The following is a 25,441-nucleotide window of genomic DNA, read 5'->3' on the forward strand; positions in this document are numbered from 1 at the left end:
TTTTCCGGCGACCTCAAAGTTCATGCTTTCCCTCGAGTTGAGTCTGCGCAGATTTTTTGTTGGTTGTTGTTGGTTGTACAAATTTTCTTTAGACATTTGAAAATGTCTAGTTTCAGAAAAAATGTGTGGTATTTAAATAGGTGTTCGAAAAAAAGTTGATTTTTGTGTTTGTCTCCAAAGTATCCATCAAAACAAACCAAAAAATGAGGAAATGTCAAATTTATCTGAAATGTAAAACAATCTTAAATTGTAAAACAAAATTATTATTACTCTTCTCATTGAAAAGTGCCAGCGACAAAATTGGGCGAAAAGTTCATCGCCCGGAGATCGCGAGTTGGCGCGAGCGAATGAACACCGCGAAAAAAGATTCGGGGGTGCATTGGGGTTAAATGATTATTTCGTTATTCGGTTTAATTAGAAAATAATTATTTTTTCGTAAATATCGCTACTTTGATGCGATGTAATTAATTTTTACAGTAAATTAGGCATTGTTATATCAAATTTGACCTTTCAAACGCACTAGAATGGCCAAATTTTAAAACAACAATGTCTGCCAATTTGACCATTTTACCCCCAATTCCCCTTGTAGAACAAAAGAAAAGTTCATCCGCGGACTGTCAGCAGCGCGCTGTTTTGTTTGCTAGATCAACATTTGGAAATGTCGAACGTTGAAGGAAATCGCTCAAAAAATGGAAAATAACCGATTTCAAATGTTTTGGCCGCAAATGAAAGGTAAGGGCGGCTAATTTTTGATTCCGATCTGTAAAACTTGCTCTGGCGAGGGTTCTGGGCACTGCGGCAATCGATTTGAACGGCGGGTTGCTTCCGGTTGCATTTAATTTGCGGAGAAGGTTTTTCAATCCACCAGGAGCTTATTCGGGGGCAACAGTTTCGGTAATCCGGAACTTCTGGTAAGTTTAATATTTGCAGTGTTTAGCATGAAAAACAAACTAAGACTAACCACTTTTTTCGAAAAATCATAACTCCTCGCCATTTTAACCGATTTCAATGGTCTTATACGCAAATGAAAGGTAATAAGTTAGCCTTTCAAAGAAAAATAGTAGGAAGTTTCTAAAATCTAGCCTAACATATGAAAATGGCGTATGAAACTTTGAAATGCCGTTTTGACGGTGTCTGGACCAAAGAGCCTATGTCTGGAAATATTTTTATCGGATTCCTCGGACATTTTTACATGACATACTAAAAACAGGGAGGAGTTCATTAACAGGATTCCAAGATATGATTTTTTGAAAATAAAATCCGTGTTTTTTGACGCGCCGCTCGCAAAAACCGGAGAATGACGAAATTGGCAAAAAATCATCTTTTTTCACTAAAACTGCGATAACTTCAAAATTTTAACGATGACCTATACATGTCTGGGTACCAAAAGTTGCGTCTTTTAATTAAAACAATTTTGATCCCCAAACATCCATAGGTCATCGCTGAAATTTATAAGTAATCGCAGTTTTAGTGAAAAAAGTTGATTTTTTGCCAATTTCGGCATTCTCCGGTTTTTGCGCGCGGCGCGTCAAAAAACACGGATTTTATTTTCAAAAAATCATAACTCGGAATCCTGTTAGGGACCATCCATAAACCACGTGGACAATTTAGGGGGGGGGGGGGTATGGCGATTGTGTGACAATTGTTCACGAGGGAGGGGTTTGGGTTTTCCAAAAAAGTGTCCACGTAGTTTGTGGATGGTCCCTTAATGAACTCCTCCCATTTTTTGGTATGTTACGTAAAAATGTCCGGGAAATCCGCTAAAAATATTTCCAGACATAAGCTCTTTGATTCAGACACCGTGAAAACGGCATTTTAAAGTTTCATACGCCCTTTTCATATGTTAGGCTAGATTTTTGAATCTTCTTACTATTTTTCTTATCACCAACTTATCACCTTTCAATTGCGTATAAGACAATTCAAATCGGTTAAAATGGCGAGGAGTTATGATTTTTCGAAAAATTGGCTTTTGCGAAAATCGACGAAAATTTCAATTTTTCAGACCACCCTAACACGGCGTAGGTCACCGTAATGGCCAAACAAAAAAATACGGGTCGAATTATTTCGGCCAGGGAACCCTCAGAAAAATTTTGAGCCCGATCCGAGCACTTTTGTTTTTTTCGTGGGGAATTGCTGCATATAGACCTCCATTGATGACGCATGATCTCAGGGGGTACCGGAAAACAAACCCCGTAATGGCGGACAATAGGGTCCTAAAGCCCTAAGTCAATTGTTATGTTCAACGGTAAAAACAGATTAAAAACCATCTCTGATCACTTTTTTCATTTAAATGCAAAAAATAGGACAGGACAACATTTTTTTTCGATGAATCCACTAAGGTCCGCGAAGAACGAGCTGTGAAGTAGGACCTTTTTGTCAAGAAGGGACGCGATTTTTTTTTTCAAATTTCGATTTAAAAATCGATTTTCAATCTTTCTCGGTCGTACAAAGTGTCATTGTACTCAGAAATATAAGCTTTATCGTTGTGAACAATAATATCACAAATTTAAGCTTCACTTTAGGACCCAATTGAAACATATCAAACGAAATATTTGAAACCAAACCTGCTCAACAACATACAAACAGAAAAATGAGGCGTTATTTTGTATTCAATAGTCTAAGTTTGTTTTTCATGTTAAACACTGCAAATATTAAACTTACCAGAAGTTCCGGATTACCGAAACTGTTGCCCCCGAATAAGCCCCTGGTGGATTGAAAAACCTTCTCCGCAAATTAAATGCAACCGGAAGCAACCCGCCGTTCAAATCGATTGCCGCAGTGCCCAGAACCCTCGCCAGAGCAAGTTTTACAGATCGGAATCAAAAATTAGCCACCCTTACCTTTCATTTGCGGCCAAAACATTTGAAATCGGTTATTTTCCATTTTTGAGCGATTTCCTTCAACGTTCGACATTTCCAAATGTTGATCTAGCAAACAAAACAGCGCGCTGCTGACAGTCCGCGGATGAACTTTTCTTTGTTCTACAAGGAGAATTGGGGTAAAATGGTCAAATTGGCAAACATTGTTGTTTTAAAATTTGGCCATTCTAGTGCGTTTGAAAGGTCAAATTTGATATAACAATGCCTAATTTACTGTAAAAATTAATTACATCGCATCAAAGTAGCGATATTTACGAAAAAATAATTATTTTCTAATTAAACCGAATAAAGAAATAATCATTTAACCCCAATGCACCCCCGAATCTTTTTTCGCGGTGTTCATTCGCTCGCGCCAACTCGCGATCTCCGGGCGATGAACTTTTCGCCCAATTTTGTCGCTGGCACTTTTCAATGAGAAGAGTAATAAAACTGAATTTGATAAAGGTTAAAATTATTTCAACTTATCAGCAAAATGCAAAACCATATCACTTCGCCAGTGCACAAATAAGGATTAGGATGTGATTTAATCACATCCAACAACTAATTTTGACAACGCTTGAACGAGTCAGTTGGTACAGGTAACATTGCTGAAATTTCACTAATTGGTAGAAATGATAACATCGACAGCGAGTCGAATCAGTCGCTATCATGCGGTGAAGGTTCGAAAATTTCCAACCTTACCATATTGATGGCGCTGCGAAATAATGAGTAACCAGTTTAATAATTCAGCGAACCACTCGACGCCATGAGAACGTTTCCGATTTCGCATATTAAATTCAATTTTCTGAACTTCTATGTAATTGAATATTGTGCCACAAAATATAAATTTTTTCTAGGTACAATTTCTCCATGAAGGTCATTAGCTTTTAAGTTGCTTTCAAAATTCGTTGGGATATGAAAAGTTTATTTTTTCTTTTAATACTGTGTAGAAAATTTATTGTGAATGGAGTGGACGCGATTTCTTCTTTTTGGTACAGCTATTCAAACGATTGTGAATCTTTAAATTAAACATTAAAACTGAAGTATCATTGCTCGCCACACATCTCATCGATTATTGTCGACTCGATTGAGTTCATCACACATTGTCAACCACTTGTGAATTTCCGCGTCTGAACTATTCAGCGAACCGCATACCAGAAATTCCGGGCCGTGCACCCATTCGGGTGGATGAAGTCATTACCACCGTCATCCGACATTTCTGGCCCGCAACAGGCACCACGAACCTGCTCAATTGGGGGCATTTGCGTTGGAAAAGCCACCAAAAAATGAGTGTTTGGCTCACCACATCGGTGATTGCATTTGGTTCATGAACCTTACGTATTTTGTATTTTTTTTTCAAATTGATTTGGATTAATCATTTGCTGCTGAAAATGTGTGTGTATTTGCGGTTTTCATTACAACTTCTATAAAAGATTGAAAAAGTTTTTGTTTGAAATTTATTATACCTCAAGTATCTCACACTATCCAATCCAAGAATGACTTACCAGTTTTGGTTGTGGTTGCTGAAGCTGAAACCTTTTCTCGTATTCACGGAAGAAGATGGCGCAAAGTTGCTCGATTTCCATCAAATCCTTCGCCAGCAGAAATCTGTTTTGGTAGTGGACAAGTAAGGGTGGAAAAAATACTCGATAAATGGTGTTTGCAGCTGGGTTCGAAGTAGTTTGGCAGGAATTTAATAAAATGTAAGATGTTTCAGGGAGGAAGCTATTTATCAACGCAAGAATGTGGACAGTATTTTTCTAAAGCTTTTCGGATAAACATTTCCCAGATTCCCATCACGATGGATTCCACAAAAATCGTAAATATTTACAACAGTATCGTCATTCAGCATGAACTTGCACGATGCACCAGGAATGCATAAGCTCACTTTTTTAAGTTCCTGATGTATTCATCAGTCTGTATTTGACCGTTTGGCTGATGGATTTTTGTTTAGACCACAACCATGCCATCGTCATCATCGTCACCATCAGATTCCACTAATGGATGTATATTTTGTGTAGGTGACATTTACTAATGGTTGTTAGCCAGATGAAAAAAAAATGAATACCATCCTGAATAGTGAATCGAGAAAGAGAGAGAGAGAGCTGGGACATTATGGTTTTATGAATGAAACCAGATTCTTGCCATAAATCTTGTGCACGTCACAGACATTTCTTCTTTTGAATATGGAAAGTGTTACGGTAAACGTCTTGTGATTAGTTCTCTCCTCAAAATTGCTAGCAAATAAGAACCACAATGCTACAACAAATTGCATTCAAATTGCAAATTTTATGCAGTAGCTATAAAAGCTCAGAAATGCATTTTTAGATGGTCCCCCTGTATGTTTAATGTTTAATGTTTAATGTTTAATGTTTAATGTTTAATGTTTAATGTTTAATGTTTAATGTTTAATGTTTAATGTTTAATGTTTAATGTTTAATGTTTAATGTTTAATGTTTAATGTTTAATGTTTAATGTTTAATGTTTAATGTTTAATGTTTAATGTTTAATGTTTAATGTTTAATGTTTAATGTTTAATGTTTAATGTTTAATGTTTAATGTTTAATGTTTAATGTTTAATGTTTAATGTTTAATGTTTAATGTTTAATGTTTAATGTTTAATGTTTAATGTTTAATGTTTAATGTTTAATGTTTAATGTTTAATGTTTAATGTTTAATGTTTAATGTTTAATGTTTAATGTTTAATGTTTAATGTTTAATGTTTAATGTTTAATGTTTAATGTTTAATGTTTAATGTTTAATGTTTAATGTTTAATGTTTAATGTTTAATGTTTAATGTTTAATGTTTAATGTTTAATGTTTAATGTTTAATGTTTAATGTTTAATGTTTAATGTTTAATGTTTAATGTTTAATGTTTAATGTTTAATGTTTAATGTTTAATGTTTAATGTTTAATGTTTAATGTTTAATGTTTAATGTTTAATGTTTAATGTTTAATGTTTAATGTTTAATGTTTAATGTTTAATGTTTAATGTTTAATGTTTAATGTTTAATGTTTAATGTTTAATGTTTAATGTTTAATGTTTAATGTTTAATGTTTAATGTTTAATGTTTAATGTTTAATGTTTAATGTTTAATGTTTAATGTTTAATGTTTAATGTTTAATGTTTAATGTTTAATGTTTAATGTTTAATGTTTAATGTTTAATGTTTAATGTTTAATGTTTAATGTTTAATGTTTAATGTTTAATGTTTAATGTTTAATGTTTAATGTTTAATGTTTAATGTTTAATGTTTAATGTTTAATGTTTAATGTTTAATGTTTAATGTTTAATGTTTAATGTTTAATGTTTAATGTTTAATGTTTAATGTTTAATGTTTAATGTTTAATGTTTAATGTTTAATGTTTAATGTTTAATGTTTAATGTTTAATGTTTAATGTTTAATGTTTAATGTTTAATGTTTAATGTTTAATGTTTAATGTTTAATGTTTAATGTTTAATGTTTAATGTTTAATGTTTAATGTTTAATGTTTAATGTTTAATGTTTAATGTTTAATGTTTAATGTTTAATGTTTAATGTTTAATGTTTAATGTTTAATGTTTAATGTTTAATGTTTAATGTTTAATGTTTAATGTTTAATGTTTAATGTTTAATGTTTAATGTTTAATGTTTAATGTTTAATGTTTAATGTTTAATGTTTAATGTTTAATGTTTAATGTTTAATGTTTAATGTTTAATGTTTAATGTTTAATGTTTAATGTTTAATGTTTAATGTTTAATGTTTAATGTTTAATGTTTAATGTTTAATGTTTAATGTTTAATGTTTAATGTTTAATGTTTAATGTTTAATGTTTAATGTTTAATGTTTAATGTTTAATGTTTAATGTTTAATGTTTAATGTTTAATGTTTAATGTTTAATGTTTAATGTTTAATGTTTAATGTTTAATGTTTAATGTTTAATGTTTAATGTTTAATGTTTAATGTTTAATGTTTAATGTTTAATGTTTAATGTTTAATGTTTAATGTTTAATGTTTAATGTTTAATGTTTAATGTTTAATGTTTAATGTTTAATGTTTAATGTTTAATGTTTAATGTTTAATGTTTAATGTTTAATGTTTAATGTTTAATGTTTAATGTTTAATGTTTAATGTTTAATGTTTAATGTTTAATGTTTAATGTTTAATGTTTAATGTTTAATGTTTAATGTTTAATGTTTAATGTTTAATGTTTAATGTTTAATGTTTAATGTTTAATGTTTAATGTTTAATGTTTAATGTTTAATGTTTAATGTTTAATGTTTAATGTTTAATGTTTAATGTTTAATGTTTAATGTTTAATGTTTAATGTTTAATGTTTAATGTTTAATGTTTAATGTTTAATGTTTAATGTTTAATGTTTAATGTTTAATGTTTAATGTTTAATGTTTAATGTTTAATGTTTAATGTTTAATGTTTAATGTTTAATGTTTAATGTTTAATGTTTAATGTTTAATGTTTAATGTTTAATGTTTAATGTTTAATGTTTAATGTTTAATGTTTAATGTTTAATGTTTAATGTTTAATGTTTAATGTTTAATGTTTAATGTTTAATGTTTAATGTTTAATGTTTAATGTTTAATGTTTAATGTTTAATGTTTAATGTTTAATGTTTAATGTTTAATGTTTAATGTTTAATGTTTAATGTTTAATGTTTAATGTTTAATGTTTAATGTTTAATGGTTAATGTTTAATGTTTAATGTTTAATGTTTAATGTTTAATGTTTAATGTTTAATGTTTAATGTTTAATGTTTAATGTTTAATGTTTAATGTTTAATGTTTAATGTTTAATGTTTAATGTTTAATGTTTAATGTTTAATGTTTAATGTTTAATGTTTAATGTTTAATGTTTAATGTTTAATGTTTAATGTTTAATGTTTAATGTTTAATGTTTAATGTTTAATGTTTAATGTTTAATGTTTAATGTTTAATGTTTAATGTTTAATGTTTAATGTTTAATGTTTAATGTTTAATGTTTAATGTTTAATGTTTAATGTTTAATGTTTAATGTTTAATGTTTAATGTTTAATGTTTAATGTTTAATGTTTAATGTTTAATGTTTAATGTTTAATGTTTAATGTTTAATGTTTAATGTTTAATGTTTAATGTTTAATGTTTAATGTTTAATGTTTAATGTTTAATGTTTAATGTTTAATGTTTAATGTTTAATGTTTAATGTTTAATGTTTAATGTTTAATGTTTAATGTTTAATGTTTAATGTTTAATGTTTAATGTTTAATGTTTAATGTTTAATGTTTAATGTTTAATGTTTAATGTTTAATGTTTAATGTTTAATGTTTAATGTTTAATGTTTAATGTTTAATGTTTAATGTTTAATGTTTAATGTTTAATGTTTAATGTTTAATGTTTAATGTTTAATGTTTAATGTTTAATGTTTAATGTTTAATGTTTAATGTTTAATGTTTAATGTTTAATGTTTAATGTTTAATGTTTAATGTTTAATGTTTAATGTTTAATGTTTAATGTTTAATGTTTAATGTTTAATGTTTAATGTTTAATGTTTAATGTTTAATGTTTAATGTTTAATGTTTAATGTTTAATGTTTAATGTTTAATGTTTAATGTTTAATGTTTAATGTTTAATGTTTAATGTTTAATGTTTAATGTTTAATGTATAATGTTTAATGTTTAATGTTTAATGTTTAATGTTTAATGTTTAATGTTTAATGTTTAATGTTTAATGTTTAATGTTTAATGTTTAATGTTTAATGTTTAATGTTTAATGTTTAATGTTTAATGTTTAATGTTTAATGTTTAATGTTTAATGTTTAATGTTTAATGTTTAATGTTTAATGTTTAATGTTTAATGTTTAATGTTTAATGTTTAATGTTTAATGTTTAATGTTTAATGTTTAATGTTTAATGTTTAATGTTTAATGTTTAATGTTTAATGTTTAATGTTTAATGTTTAATGTTTAATGTTTAATGTTTAATGTTTAATGTTTAATGTTTAATGTTTAATGTTTAATGTTTAATGTTTAATGTTTAATGTTTAATGTTTAATGTTTAATGTTTAATGTTTAATGTTTAATGTTTAATGTTTAATGTTTAATGTTTAATGTTTAATGTTTAATGTTTAATGTTTAATGTTTAATGTTTAATGTTTAATGTTTAATGTTTAATGTTTAATGTTTAATGTTTAATGTTTAATGTTTAATGTTTAATGTTTAATGTTTAATGTTTAATGGTTAATGTTTAATGTTTAATGTTTAATGTTTAATGGTTAATGTTTAATGTTTAATGTTTAATGTTTAATGTTTAATGTTTAATGTTTAATATTTCATGTTTAATGTTTAATGTTTCATGTTTAATGTTTAATGTTTAATGTTTAATGTTTAATGTTTAATGTTTAATGTTTAATGTTTAATGTTTCATGATTGGGTATGATTTAAAGTCGATTCAAAAACTGATCCTAACCAAGACAACAAATCTCACCTGGTTTCATCGGCGTGCCCTTTCGCTGCCGTGCTGCTCAACCGGGGCAGCATCCTCACGAACGGCAGGTCCTGCTTGGTCCGGACCGGCGGGCACCGAACCGGAAGTATCTTGATGGCTAACGCGTTGATGGCTTCCTTATCACGCCGAGCCGGAACCATCGCCTTCCATTTTTTATAGCAAAGCAACAGTCGCACGTAGTCCATGATGCTGGTGGCCACCACCTTTGGACCTGGGCCAGGTCCAGTGGAAGGTGGCCGTCTTGTCAGGATTTGCTCAAACACCGGATACATTAGGCCACGGCACCACCCCGGCCACGGGATCCATCTTGAGCAACGTCAGTGTGACAAACTCGGCGTCACCGTCGAAAATGATGTACAAGCTGCTCACGAGCTGGTTGCATTCGGCCAACAGAACCGCCGGATTGCGCTCTCCGGCCAGCAGGTGACACTTGTACCGGATGTAATCAACCAGCACATCCATCACTGTCAGCCGATATCTCCGGGTTTCTGGTGGAATTTGCTGCAAGAAAATGAAATGAAAAGAAAAAGATACCGCACAAGATATATTAAATCCGCAAAACATCTGAACAACGGGATTATGAATGATAACGAATACAAATATGAGATGATGAATGCCACATTTTGCGGAAGCACCGACAAACAGACGGGATAATTGCGTTTTCAAAAAGTGTTGAAATAAGCTCTCACCAAATGTTGCTCACTGGCTACACACTGCGATACACAAAACTACATAAAGAGTTGCATCTTTTTGTCTGTGTCGCAGCAGTCTGCAGTTATGAGCTCGGCCACAAAAGGAGGGAAAAGCCCGTGTTCATTTGAGAATGCTGTGAAATGTTATGAAGTTATGTGGAAGGATCTTTTCCATGCTTCCAAACACTGCCTGGTGGGGTAAGGATGAAAGCTCTCAAATTCAATTAAGTAAAAACCAGCAAATGAATATATGCACTTTGGGCACCCAACTTTTGCGGGGAGGGATTGAAAGCGGTTCAATGCTATATATCGTTGTGGCGCTGTAGAAAAAAATACTTTTGGTTGAATTTGCAAAAAAAAAAAATATGAGAGCTTTTAAGAAAAATACTTGCGTTTCAAAAATATTTGATCTTTTCCAAATTGAATTTGCTTAACACACTCTCAAAGCTGTAGAGAGCTCTGAACATTTGATCTGTGTAAAAAAAACATTTTCTTTATCAGCATTTCATGGTTTTCTGGCTTTTTTTAACTTTAATCTTTAAGGAGGCTTTATAATTCTTTTTTACAAAAAAATGGGTTTGATAAGAATGTTTTTGAACACTTGAATGCCTTTTTTAACAAGCGTTTTCGTATAGAATCACTCATTTCCACATGCACTTTTTGAATGCTCGAATAAAGTTGCTTTGAGATGCACCATGGAGCGATAGCGGTGTTTTCACCGAAAACAATCCACCATATTCCCGGGCGGCGCAATTCAGCAATTAGAGCCGTCACGCGGACAAACAGTTGCACGCGCTGCTCAGTCCTGGAGCATCTCTCCGGCTCCGGTAATCCATTTTCTTCTGATGTCGCCTCGGTTGGCGTCATCTCCAAGGAGCTGGCACTGCTAACAAAGAGAATCATGTTAAAGGACACTCTTGTCGGAATGACGTTGAGGGGGAGTCCTCCATTTCTCACTATGACCGGTGAAGCAGCTCGAGCAGCGATGGATTGAATGCCAATTGTGTGAACTACGGAACGACGACGAACCAGGTCTGTTTTCATTTGCCCTGAACCGTCCCGGAGCAGCAACGGAAGGTTTTGTTGTATTTTAAAACAATTACTTATTGTAATGAATTTTCAAAACTCGGAAGAAATTGTTCCATCAACAAGGATCTGCGAAGTGGAAACCGTAACGTTTGAATTGTTGTCATAAGAACTTTGCACCTAGCTGGTGTGAATAATGCGCATCCGTTCGTTTCAGTTAGTCAATATTATTTTCAATTTGGAGAGCAGCATCCTTCGAAAATATTTTAGATGCACTCCAATTTTGCGCTTGGAATGAAGTTGAGGAGTTCTTTTCGACATCGCTCGACTGCGTTTTATGGTAGATAAGCCCAAATAAAGTCTTTTGGAGGTATTTCATTTAGATGGATTAATTTCAAACGCGATAAAATTCTTTAAAGATGAATTTTCAAACGTTTTTTTTTAAAGATAGCATATGCATATGAGATTCAAATAATACTCAAATAATTCTCAATCAAACGAACTAGAGCGTCCAATTTCCCGGGGTTACAAATTTCCCGGGAAACGGGAAATATTCAGCTAATTTCCCGGGAAATTTTAAATTCATTGAAAATTGTTATGGTCTTGGTTTTAACCAATATTAAGCAACAAAATTGTATAGGACATCAACATAAATGGTTTAAATAAGTGTGAAGATCAATTAAAAGCTTGACTGCATGTAAAAAATCATTCAACTACAAGAAAATGTATTTTGGTATTTTTTATGAGAAATTTTAAACATGCCTCTGTGACCAGTTTATTGAAATGAGAAAAAAAACATGCAGAAATTATGTTTTTCATGACAAATACTGGTTTCAGCTCTTGAACAAATGGTAAAGCTTTTTAGTGTTGATTTTACTCCAAACAACCCAATGTTTTCCAATATTTGAGCAAGCTTTGAATATATTCTTGCACGCATTTTTTGAGAACAAACAATAGAAAGTAATTAATCGATGATTTTTTTTTGTATAATCATGTTGCATAATTTAAATTACACGAAAAGTCTTCTATTTTTCACATTTAACCCTCTAACACCTGTAGTTGCACCAGTGCTCCATAATTCTTTTACTTCAAATTGTAATTTCTTTAGTACTAGGTATTCAACCAATTGAATTAATTGTTTTTGCACAAATTCGATTTTCATCTCATTTGATCTTGGTAAACAAAAACGTAAAAAAATCTCAATTTTAATTTCCAGGTAAGGAGTTAATATTGTTTTGATTAAACTTCATCAATCTGTTGAAAGCTTACCTAATTTTAATAATTTAATACTCATAAAACTAGATCTATTCCCAGTTGCCTTTAAAAATTAATATTATCAGAAATAATTCTGATGTCATAATTTCTGATAATCTGATTAATTATATATAAATCAAACAATACATTTAATTTATCAAAATCATGTTGAGTTTGTTCATTTATTATTTTTCAGAGCATTTTCAAAAAAAGTTCAAAAATTTAAGAAATGTATATTTCCGCTTGAATTTCGGGAATTCCTGGAAATTTACAAATTTCCCGAAACGGAAATTTTTTTGGGAAATCCCAGGAATTCCTGGGAATTTTTCCGGGCCGGGAAATGGACGCTCTAAAACGAACTCATAGGGTTGGGAATACCATAAAAACTCTCGATTTTCATCCAAAGTGGATCATTTTCTTTTGACACCAAAATTTTGAATTTTCTCTATGATTATGAAAAACCTTCATTTTCAAGAGTGCCACATCTCTAGAACCACATATCGTTGATAGTTGCTCCAGAAAATATTTTAAATAAAATTTAAATGTGTGTTCTGTGTTGTGCCAATTAAATGTTGATGCTTAAGTTTCACATTGATCGAATATTTAGACCTCATCATCGTGCTCCCGACAAAATGTTACAAAGTTTTCAAATTTTGGATCAATATTTTATTTTCAGTTCACGAATTATTGAATTGTTAGATTTTATATTGTCTGTTTTACCTAGAATATGGTCACGTGTTGGCCATAGCGCATTCGCTACCATGTTTTTCTAATCTAACTTCAACCTTTAAAATTCAACTAAAAAAAAAAACATTGAACAAAATTGAACAAAACATTGAACAAAACCAATGCAAACATTTCTCAGGTGTTAAAATAAGCACTCAATGTATAATTAAGCAACAATTTTCCATTTTAGCTACACAAACTGAAAACAAATTTTAATCAATTTACTGCGGCAGTCGATTCTACGTTTAATTTTCTTTGAAATTACTTCTGGATCAAATAACACCGATTTGTGTTTTTTGTAGTTTAAAAAGTCCAATCAATAACCTTTCATTTGCGTCCAAGAGAGCTAAAATTGGTTGCAACGATAAATAGTTAGGAGTTTTTGAACGTTTAAATTTTCATTATATGGTCCACAATAATACGAAGTAGGTCACCAAAACATATTTTGGCCAGCAAAAACTGAATCCAATTTAATGATTGATACGAATACTTTTACTTTCGACCGTGCAGTTTTCGTGGGGAATTGCTATATGAAGCAAAAATCTGCCACCGAGTCATGAATTTTAAAGATTTATTTATTTTATGAAAAAGTGTATTTCAAGAAACACGTTTCATCCTCAATTTGTAAAAATGTTTAAAAATAATGAAGATGCTCCCTAAATCTGAGCCACTGTAATTCTAGGCAACCGCTACATAGGTCATCCTTGAAGCGCTGTTGGTTATCACGTCAAATCAAATCAAATGAAAATGTTTTAAATAATCCTGATATCTTCGAATAACATATTTAGAAATCAAAATTCAATTTTTGACATTTGGGCAAACCTCAATTTTGATGTTTATTGTTTTATATTTTGAAAAAAAAATTTATAGGGTATTTCTAAAAAAAAGTATTTAGCTATTTCAAGATGTTTAGAGCACAACAAATTCCGTTTTTTTATGATTCTTTTCCTATTAAACATGGCTGTTTTATATTGATTTAAGAAAAGTTTACAAAATATCTCTTGTTATAATTTAAATAGACAACACAAACATTGAATATACCTTCATCATATTTTTTTGATTTTTGTTTCTATGAACTCATTGAATTGCACATCTTTCACAACATTGAATATACCTTCATCATATTTTTTTGATTTTTGTTTCTATGAACTCATTGAATTGCACATCTTTCACAACATTTTTTGTTTTTTTTTTTTTTTAATTTTTGATTTGGATAAAACTTTTAGTCAAAAAAGCCATACTTTTCATACAATTGGTGCATTCGGCAAAGTTGTAAATAATATTTAGGACTTTTCTGGAGAAAAAGTTACAGGAAACATTATTTTCTCAATGCTGTTATTTTTCATCTCCAGAAAATAACATTTCTCAGGTGTTAAAGTAAGCACTCAATGTATAATTAAGCAACAATTTTCCATTTTAGCTACACAAACTGAAAACAAATTTTAATCAATTTACTGCGGCAGTCGATTCTATGTTTAATTTTATTTGAAATTACTTCTGGATCAAATAACACCGATTTGTGTTTTTTGTAGTTTAAAAAGTTCAATTAATAACCTTTCATTTGCGTCCAAGAGAGCTAAAATTGGTTGCAACGATAAATAGTTAGGAGTTTTTGAACGTTTAAATTTTCATTATATGGTCCACAATAATACGAAGTAGGTCACCAAAACATATTTTGGCCAGCAAAAACTGAATCCAATTTAATGATTGATACGAGTACTTTTACTTTCGACCGTGCAGTTTTCGTGGGGAATTGCTATATGAAGCAAAAATCTGCCACCGAGTCATGAATTTTTAAAGATTTATTTATTTTATGAAAAAGTGTATTTCAAGAAACACGTTTCATCCTCAATTTGTAAAAATGTTTAAAAATAATGAAGATGCTCCCTAAATCTGAGCCACTGTAATTCTAGGCAACCGCTACATAGGTCATCCTTGAAGCGCTGTTGGTTATCACGTCAAATCAAATCAAATGAAAATGTTTTAAATAATCCTGATATCTTCGAATAACATATTTAGAAATCAAAATTCAATTTTTGACATTTGGACAAACCTCAATTTTGATGTTTATTGTTTTATATTTTGAAAAAAAAAAATATTTTATAGGGTATTTCTAAAAAAAAGTTCTTAGCTATTTCAAGATGTTTAGAGCACAACAAATTCCGTTTTTTTATGATTCTTTTCCTATTAAACATGGCTGTTTTATATTGATTTAAGAAAAGTTTACAAAATATCTCTTGTTATAATTTAAATAGACAACACAAACATTGAATATACCTTCATCATATTTTTTTGATTTTTGTTTCTATGAACTCATTGAATTGCACATCTTTCACAACATTTTTTGTTTTTTTTTTTTTAAATTTTTGATTTGGATAAAACTTTTAGTCAAAAAAGCCATACTTTTTTTTTGTTATTGTGCCAAAAAAGTCTTCATACAATTGGTGCATTCGGCAAAGTTGTAAATAATATTTAGGACTTTTCTGGAGAAAAAGTTACAGGAAACATTATTTTCTCAATGCTGTTATTTTTCATCTCCAGAAAATAAAATCAGTAATCTCTATTGTTAGCTTCTTTCTCGGCTCTAGTGATCGAAGGCTTGATTTCATTTTTTTAATTACAAAATGTGTTTGATCAGCTCCATATTTAACACAGGAAAAGCTTAACATACAGTACCTACCGCGTATCCTGCTGGGACGCTGAAAAATGTATTTATATGCAAATTTTTCGAAAATATGCGCGCTCAGTTTTATCCTGGCTAACGCTATATACGATTAGATGGTCACTGGGAAATTGTAATCATTCAAGCCAGGTGCGATCCAATTTTGACCGAGTGCCAATTAAAAGTTATCGATTTTGTGCAGTTCGACAATTCATAATCAAATCAAAACTCAGAGTTCAATTTCAGTAGTTTTTCTTATCAATAAATTGTTAATCTATTGACTTCATGTTGTAGGTTTTATCTTCAGTCTTCTTTCGAAGGTTTTTTTTTGATATTTTTTCCTTGTCTTGGCAAAACCATTTTTAGAATATCCAATTAGATCAAAATAAACTACCTATAGTACAAATTATACTTGAAAGGAACTCCAAAACTCTATTAGATTATATGAATTACGAAATTGTGAGTTGATCATTTACTAATAAACACTAATTGAATTGAATTGAATCTTCAGCCTTCAAGTATACTATGGCTAGAACTATTACTTGGAGTTACAGAAACGTGAATATGCCGAGCTGGTAACTGATATAACAACTCAAGGTGTCATTCCAGAAGAGTAATTAAAACTAAATTAATTGCAACTGGATGGCTAGCTATTGCCTCTCTTTCCCATCTCCTTAAATCAAAAAGTGCATTCATAACTTGTTCTGCTGGTAAAACTTTCTTTCGAATTTAATTAAATCTATGGGATCGTGTGGACGGAAATATGCATTTCAGTTCCAATACATGCCACTCCATTTTAAGGACATCGTTAGTTAAAACTACTCACAGTTGTTATCATTTGGTTTTGTTAGCTTTCACTGCAGTTCAACGCAGAAGGAATTGCTTTGCAGTGCAGCATAGCAAACAAAGGAAAGCTCAAAAACTTTTCATCCGACTGCACTGTTTTTCGTCAACACGGCAAGCGTTCACTATTTGTACGGAATGTATTGAAAACTCTTCCAAAGTGTCAGTTCTTTTCAATGCATCAAAAGTATATTTCATCGTTTTTTTTGTCATTTTCCACTCTTTACAAGTTGCCGCGATATGATGTTTAATTTATATACTTTTTACTTCTAAATATGAGCAATTTTAACTGAAGCGTGATTGAGCACATTAGAGGCAAACGAAAGCAGTACCAATTGCTTCGCCGCATTTTTGAAGCGACCATCAGTGAACGCACATGAACATGAAACGGACGAGTATCCATCCATCCATCCAACGATGTGATTAAGGCAGACAATTTATTATTGAAATCGAAGGAATGAGATTGCTGTCTTCCAAAATGGTCGTCAATGCATCGCCCTTTTTTGTGTTAATATTGAATGTTAATTGTTGAAATTCTGGCATATAATTTAAATTTTTACATATTTTTTTTTTTGCTTTTATTTTGCGCTCACAAACACTTTTATAAATCTTTGAAGAGAACTAATAGTTGGACAGTAATTTTGCAACGATTTTTCATGTGTTACACTTAATTTAAAGATAAACATATTTTCATCATTAAAACAATAGAACTGATCAAAACTGTAATTTTTTGTTTTGTATTATTTTCATATAGCAAAAACTTTCAAAATATAAAAGAAGTTTTAATAAACTTCTACTCATTGATGTAATTTTTAGTCATTTAAATTAAAATAACGAAGTTTATTTTTTAAGTTAACTATATTGTACATATGGCCCGCAAGCTGATTTGAGTTTCAAATTTGGCCCGGCATCCAAAAATTTTGAGCACCCCTGCTTTAAGCCGCTTCGGCTGCCGATCCCTAAGATGCTATGGGGCGCGGGTTCGATTCCCGCCTTATCCTCCTGGCCTTCTATCGGATGGGAAGTAAAACGTCGGTCCATTTGCGTAAAAGAGGTTTTGGGTGACTCACCTCACATAACCTTCGGATGCCTAGAAATGAGCAGAAACATGCAACAGAGCCCACAAAAGACCCGGGGTCGTTAAAGTGGATTGCTTTGCTTTTTTTGCTTTAAGCCGCTGTATCTCAGCAACCAGAGGTCCAATCTTCAATGTGTCTTAGACAATTTTAAAGAAAATTTTGTGAACTTCAAAAAAATTTAGAAACGGTCACTCATGGTCACTATTTTTGAACATCGAAAAACTGCAAATATTTCGCTTTAATCAAACTTTCCTAGCTAAAATCAAACTTAGGGGGAGAGGGGGTAATATGCACCCCCTAAAGGAAAACTGTGATTTCTCAACCAAAACATCAATTCTGTGGAAGAATTTTGTTAGATGTCCTAAAACAACTATTATTCTTCGTCACCCATGTGTAAAAACTCTTGAAAACCCCTCAAAATTGTTTTAAAATGCATGTTTCTAAAAATATTTTTGATTCATTCCAAACAATAATGCGGGGCAATATGCACCACAACATTAACGCAAAATGCACTACAACAACGGGGCAAAATGCACCGGGTAAAGGCAGTTTTCACTAGTCACCACTAGATGACACCGCTGTTTTTACAAAGGAGCATCACAGCGGTGCATTTTGCCCCGAAAACGCTTATTACATAAAATTTAATTATAAATACATTTTTTAATGTTTTTGGACCCATCTATCTATAGAATAATGAAGATTGTGGTAAAAACTATATAAAAAACACTTACAATATCAATAAATGCTTTTTATATTGTCCAAAAATCATATTGGAAGTTCAATAAAAATTAGATCAAAACACAACATTTTAAAATTTTGCTAATAACTTTGGCTGTTTTTATCCTACCATGCTCAAACTTTTCCAGCATAGTTTTACAATGTTAAGCTTCCAATTTCTATGATTTTTCCCGGAAAATTATTCCTAATGTCGAGAAAAGCTAGGGGTGCGTTTTGCCCCGGGGTGCATATTACCCCCTCTCCCCCTACATAATAAAAAATCTTGAAAATCATAAAAAAAATAAATATTTTGGGAAATTGAGTTTTTGTGAAGAAAAAGGTGATTAAAAAATCTGCAATTATTTTTCCGTGTACTTATTTTTTTCTAAATAGTCCTCAACAATACCTACAACTTTGCCGAAGACACCAAATTGATCAGAAAATTCACTCAAAAGTTACAGCTTTTTGAATATTTACGTACAATTTTGTATTGACAGCAGCCAAACATGCACAATTAAACGTTAAAAAATTCCGAGTTTTTTCGAGCATTTTATATCACCTTCACTTAAATTTTGAATATTTTCCAAGTTTGCGGAGTTAAAGAATTCGAACTCCGGATTTTGAGATTTAGTTACTCCAACTGCCTTTCAAAAGAACTGACTCCAGTGAATCCAACAAAAACTCCGACTATGACAAATGATGTAGAGAATGAGTACATCTTGAGCAGAGTACATATTTATAATGAACAAATCAAAATGGCAGCGTCCCGCTTAATACACTTGCCAATTTTTCACATTTCGTAATTGCAACAATTGGCCAAAGGGATTCCAGTTGTCCATACAAAAACACTTTTGTAAGGGACAATCGCCATACGCCCCCAGGTTCCGCGTGGTTTATGAATGGTCTCTAATTATGGATGATCTCAATACCCCGCTCTCTTTAAGAGTCCGCGTGGTTTATGAATGGCCTTTTACGGTTATTTTTTATACTTGAAAACACACGTAAGAGAATTTAATATTAAGGTTATACTTTTGTAAAAATATTCCTTAAAAATCTAGTGTATTGACAAATCGAATTTGCGGGTAACCATTCGGAAATATGTAAATTCGGAAAAAACGACAGTTCAGTAGAATGGCCGTTCAGGTAAATGACATTCGGGGATATGGAATTTTCGGGAAAATGATTTTCGGGGATGTGGAATTTTCGGGGAAATGATTTTCGGGGATATGGGATTCGGGAAAGTGGGATTCGGGGATAAGAGATAAAACCATGTCTCTATTTATATCGGCTAGGGAGACCCCAGTCCAATGTTGGGATCAATCCGATCACTTTTGTTTTTGTTCTTGTTTTGATAAATTTTCCTCATAAACTTTATGAGCCAGAATAATACTGTTGGTTGAGGACAAATTCTATATTGCTAGATTTACATAGATAGTTGAGAAGCAAGTAACAGCATCTAAAGAAGGAAACCGTCTAGTCCTATCTGTCGTCTCCTTCAAGGTAGCAAGGTTGAAATACGTGCCAGTTGGACAGTTTTGAGGCTGAGGTCGAATTCCGGTTTACCAGGAGTTGTCCTTTTCGATAGTTCTAGACATTTCCAAATAAATAATACACGTCTCTGGATTTGAGTGGCATTCAAAGTTTCCAGACCAGAGGCGAGTGTCGAATCAGGGTTCTCATTTAAGGTCAGTCATGAAGTACGTGACCCTAAGCTTAGATTTTTTCATGGGTTAAGCATGTTTTTTTTGTTAATATGTTTTGAATAATTCAAGCAATTACAAAATAAACCAATTTCACGTATTAAAATCATGATGCTGTTACATTGATTTTGAACTTCACCCACAGGTTAAAAATGGCAAACAATCTCTCCATCCAACTGTGAACAACACAGCCAGCTAGTTGTTTATTGTTTGTCACTGTTTCTGCACCCCCACTCGACCTCCTCCCGGAAGCTGCCAGAGCGTGAAGGGTTAATGAACATTCTGTTTTGTTTGATTGACGTGATTATAGCAGCAATGTTCGGATTTAACGTCGAAAGGAGAGACAGAGATCACCACCCCCTTTCCACTCTTCTCTTTCCGGAGCTGCTGCAGGATGCAAAAGACCTGGCAGACAACAACAACAACAACATGAACAGACAGCTTATCAGCTAAGTGTGAGGATTTGCATAAGCAAATGGTGCCAGATTCGATGGAAGGGGCGAGAAAATGAGGAAATCCTTTTATTATTTTATATTAAATCAATCATGTGTGCAGCACGTGATTGGATGCAGATGCTGAAGTTGTTTGTTTTCGATGGCAAGCCATCGAAAGCTTATTCTTTTTAAAATGATGAAGTAGTTCGATACTGACGATACTGTAGATTTTCTAAAAAGAAAGTCGCTTTTAATTTAGGAAATTTGAATGGTTCTCCTGATATTTAAATCAAGCTGATAAGTTATTTTGAAAAAAATAACGAAGGTTTTTTCTTCAGCTTTTGGTAGTTAATTGTCATGTAAATCTGTTATTGCAGTCGGTTTTTTTATTAAGATTGATTTTGAAAAAATGTATGTATAAAACAATGGATCACTAGCGTGACCAGCTCATTAAGGAAGGTGGGGCAATAGTATAGACGTTTTGAAAATTACATCATTTAAGGACACCCCATGACCAAATCAAGAACAAATTTCTGAGGATGGGGGGCAGATTTCAAGAAATTGAATTCATAATTAAAATATATTCTCGTGGTGCATTGATGTTTGATGAATTTTTAGTTTGAAGCCCATCTAAAGGCCTAGTTGAGTTATACAGGATAACTTGTCGTTATCCTCAAATCTGATCTTACTTTCGCACTTATTGAACCTAATTGTCTTTAGGCATCGTTTCACCACTTTGCATTAATTGTTGTTAATCAATTCAGTTACAAGAGAACTTTTCATTGAAAGTTCATTAGTATTATAATCTTTAGAGTGTAACAAAAATGACTTATTGGTGGACATTCAGGGGTTTGTTCCGGTGGGCATACTGAGCCCTAATCCCAAATATGAGCTTGAATGGACATAACAGAAGCTCGTCAGCTTTGTGCTATCTTGTGACAACGACCATTTAGTACCATTTCGAGAAAATCGATTTTAAAGTTTAATGATAAATATTTTCAAAACTATGAATGGTAGAGCAAACATGTGGAAGCGATCGGTTCGTATACTATCGCTTAACAAACGCTCCAAGTTTCAACTAATTTGGTTACACCAGTTAAAAGATACAGTAAATTATGTAATCAAAAATCTGAAAGGCACGTGTCACAAGTGTGTTTCTAAAGTAAAATTTTACTACGTGTCACAAGTGTGCAATTTCCATACAAACTAAAATAGACTTAAATCAATAGTTTAACCGACTTAATCAGTATATTTTCAAAAACAAAAGATTGCATTGCATTCAGAAAATGTGCATCAACATAAATTAGTGAAAAACAAGAAAAATTTTCCACATTTTCCAACACCACGTATGACGTGTCACAAATGTGCACGATCATTTTGATGATAAATTGGTCTATGTCACAAGTGTGTATTGCGATATCCGGGAAACGGAAGCGAGTTTCCAAAATCGGGTGAAAGCATCTTGTAGTGTTTGTTAAGTATAGTAAAACGTTATCATTAACTCTTTTTCGACCTAAATGGTCTATGTCACAAGATAGCACACAGCTGACGAGCTGGCGCTTTGCATTTGAATTTTAAATGGGATTTAACCGGAAATAAAAGATTTACCAAAAATCTCAATGTTGGAGGCACTTTGGCCACTAAAGCCCTTTAAAAAAGATAAGCGTCGTATGTCGATGATTTTGCTGGGACCGATTATTCGAAAAAAATGGCAAACTTTGGTGGTCTGTACCGAGCTGTTCCAAACTTCAATGTTATTTAAACCCAGTGTTGCGATTTTGAGCGCTCATCCGTTCATAAGCAAGCATTTTTCGCTCATTCGTGAGGAGGAGCGTGACGCGAGCTAGCTCACGTTTGCTCGTGCTCGCGCTCGCGCTCATTTTAGCTCATTGAGCAAAATGAGCGGTGTGTTTTTACCTGTAACGGGTAAACGATAAGTGGGTCTCGTGGCGCAGGGGTAGCGGCTTCGGCTGCCGATCCCGATGATGCTATGAGACGCGGGTTCGATTCCCGCCTTATCCACTGAGCTTCTATCGGATGGTGAAGTAAAACGTCGGTCCCGGTTTCTCCTGTCTCGTCAGAGGCGCTGGAGCAGAAATCCCACGTTAGAGGAAGGCCATGCCCCGGGGGGGCGTAGTGCCAATAGTTTCGTTTCGTTAGTTTCGGGTAAACGATAATAACTTTATTTTTCAGCAGAGCTTCGAGGTTGTTTTTTTTTTAACGGAGGCTTGAATTGGCTAATCTTAGTAATATTGGATGAAGATATTTTTCATATTTTTTGTTTTGAAGCTTGTTTTTGAGTCAGAATTAAGGTGTTTAATTAAGATCTGCACAGCAAAAAATCCGATGGTAAAATCGCATGCAAAAGCATGCACATCACCTTCGTCAAAATAAACACTTAATTTTACACACTGCATGTAAATTTTTTGCAAACACAAAAAAAAAGTTGCAACCTACGGGATTCCCAACACCAACAGTAAGGACTGGCGCCTTAGCCCACTCGGCCATCAGACCGTTGAACAGCTGTAAGGATAAACGCACATATGAGCTTGACATTTCGGTCAAGTAGGTTTCCCATACTGATGGGCTACATATTTCAGGGTTTAAAATCACATAAAATTGCATAAAATAATGCAATATTTATTTTACACCCAGGCCACACTTTATGTAAGAAAATGCGTAATTTTACTTCTGAAAATCTGTAATTTTACCATTTTTCTTTGTAATGCCACTTTTCAGTCTAAATCGAGGTAAAATTATAACATTCAAGTGGTAATATTCCTTTTTTTTTTTTTTTTTTTTTTTTAGTCTGTGATTGATAAAAAATAAAGTTGATAATAGAGTAACACGTGAAAGTGAACTATTTAAGCTGAAAAGTTTATTTTAAGGAACACACAAATGTTTTCTTGGTAATACGTTCCGTCTTGTTTTATTTCCTGGGCATCTCATCTTGTTTAATCAATTATTTGTAAATAATTTTGAATTAAATGTCAAATCTGTGTCTTAGATAATTTTCACATCAATTATCTTATTTATATACTGGAGTCGATCAAATAAATAAATGAGAAATTAAATCCCCCCTATTGTAATACGGTGTTTAGGGGAACGGCGTCGCTACTTTTAGACCACGTTTTCCACTTTTTCTCCTACGAAACCGATTACTTTATCGACTTCATTTTGCTGGGCGAGATAGGACGCCGTCTATTTTTAGAGGATGTTTAGAGGATGACTTTTCCACTCTTGCACTTACAAAAAAACAGATGGCAGCACGATGTAACGCCACGTCCCAATGGGGAACAATTAGTTACATCAGTGTTGATCCAGACAATTTCACAGCGGCGAGATAGCCGAGAGGGCTTGGGGCGCGGACTTGGTAATCTGAAGATGACTCTCACCAGATTGATGTTGATTTTGGAGTGTGCGAAATCTTTTTTTTCTTTCGTACATGATTTTTGTGTACACATTTTATCATGCAATATGACATGCTTTTTCTCACAAAGGTGATGTGCATGCTTTTACATGCGATTTTACACGGATTTTTTTGCTGTGAATATAATTCAAATGTTTTAAACAAAAACAAAATAAAAATAATTATCCACAGAAAAAAGTGTGCAAAAATATTTTAAAAGCTCGCTCCAGATATTTGAAGAAATTGGGATGTATGAGATTACTTGATTTCCTGGGATATTTTTTTAAACATTACAATTTTCCGAGATTTTTGTTACCCCGGAAAATTTGACGCCCTAAGTAGTACACACGTGAAAGGAGGATACAAAAACACGCGGTTGCACAAGTGAGTTGCAATTTATGGCTGTAGCGTGGCGCCACCTGCGTACCACAGCTCTACGCCCCAAGTCACCCTAAACATGCACGAGACCGCACATTTTGCTACGCCTACATATCGCATTGACACCCGGAGGGCTTATTATAACCATGTCAAAATTGCCCACCGAAGGGTGGAAGGTGCCTATTACATCGTATAAAGGAGATTTTTTTTTTAAATTAAATATGTCTTTATTGAACATTCTTATAATAATTACATTTCTTTTACATGATAAGTGGTATGGCCTAATGCTCTTCATCTTTGTTGTATTTTTCGTTTTTTTATTAACTGATCACATTTATTTATTTGCTTCAAATTGTTTTACATTATTGTATTGAATTGAATACATTTGGTTAAAAAGAAAAAAAAATCACTTTAACAACTAATCCTAACCTAAAACTAAAAAAATAAATTCATTGAAATATTCAAAATCACTAGAACGAGTAAACTACGAACTGTATTTTAAGATGAATGCTCCAAGAGTTCTTACTTGTTCCTGGCGAGTTTTGCATCCACGCAGAGTTGTTGTCATCTCGATGAAAATGTTCAGAAGTTCTTGTGGTGAAAACAGGTCACTACTGCCTTCATCCGTTGATGCTGGTTGGTTTTCTCTTGGTTGCTGACTGAAGCCAGGAGGTGTTGTATTCTCTGCAACTCTTTGCCGCTGATTCAACGGCAATGGCTGCAGATTTGGAACCACTCGAACAGATCCTGCTCCAGATGACGCCAAAGCAGGAAAATCCACGTCCGTGAATGCTGGTGGTGTTTTACGACTATTTGGTTGGTTCGTCGTCGCTTGCTGCTGAATTTTTACAAACTCTCGTTTTGGGCAGCTTCGATTCTTGGTCGAATGATCGCAAGCGCAATTGAAGCATTTGGCTGCAAGCTTGAGTTTGTGCTCACCTCCGCAGGTTGCACAACGACTCTTGATGAAACAGTTCCTTCCACCATGCCCAAACTGCAAACAGTTCGAACATTGTGTCACGTCACGGTGCACTGGACGATAACGTTCCCAAGTCACGATGATGTTGAAAATTGCCCGAACTGCTATCAGCTCAGACGGCGTTGTCGATCCTCTCTCGAGATGAACCAGGTACAGTTGATCACGATACTTGATGTCCTTGTTGTGTCTCGTCATCTTGAAGACTTC

At 32.6% G+C, this 25,441-nt stretch overlaps 1 protein-coding gene across 1 annotated transcript in view; it reads right to left on the bottom strand.

Annotated features, from left to right (window-relative positions):
* The window catches only part of LOC6044900, a 93,491-nt gene that overhangs the window by 24,985 nt on the left and 43,065 nt on the right, over nucleotides 1-25,441 (bottom strand). Inside the window, 3 exon segments of the mRNA XM_038260416.1 lie at nucleotides 4,364-4,466; nucleotides 9,315-9,623; nucleotides 9,625-9,836. Of these exon segments, the coding sequence (XP_038116344.1) occupies nucleotides 4,364-4,466; nucleotides 9,315-9,623; nucleotides 9,625-9,836 (624 nt within the window).

The sequence above is a fragment of the Culex quinquefasciatus genome, chromosome 3, assembly GCF_015732765.1.
Source record: "Culex quinquefasciatus strain JHB chromosome 3, VPISU_Cqui_1.0_pri_paternal, whole genome shotgun sequence".
In the NCBI taxonomy this organism is placed as follows: Eukaryota; Metazoa; Arthropoda; class Insecta; order Diptera; family Culicidae; genus Culex; species Culex quinquefasciatus.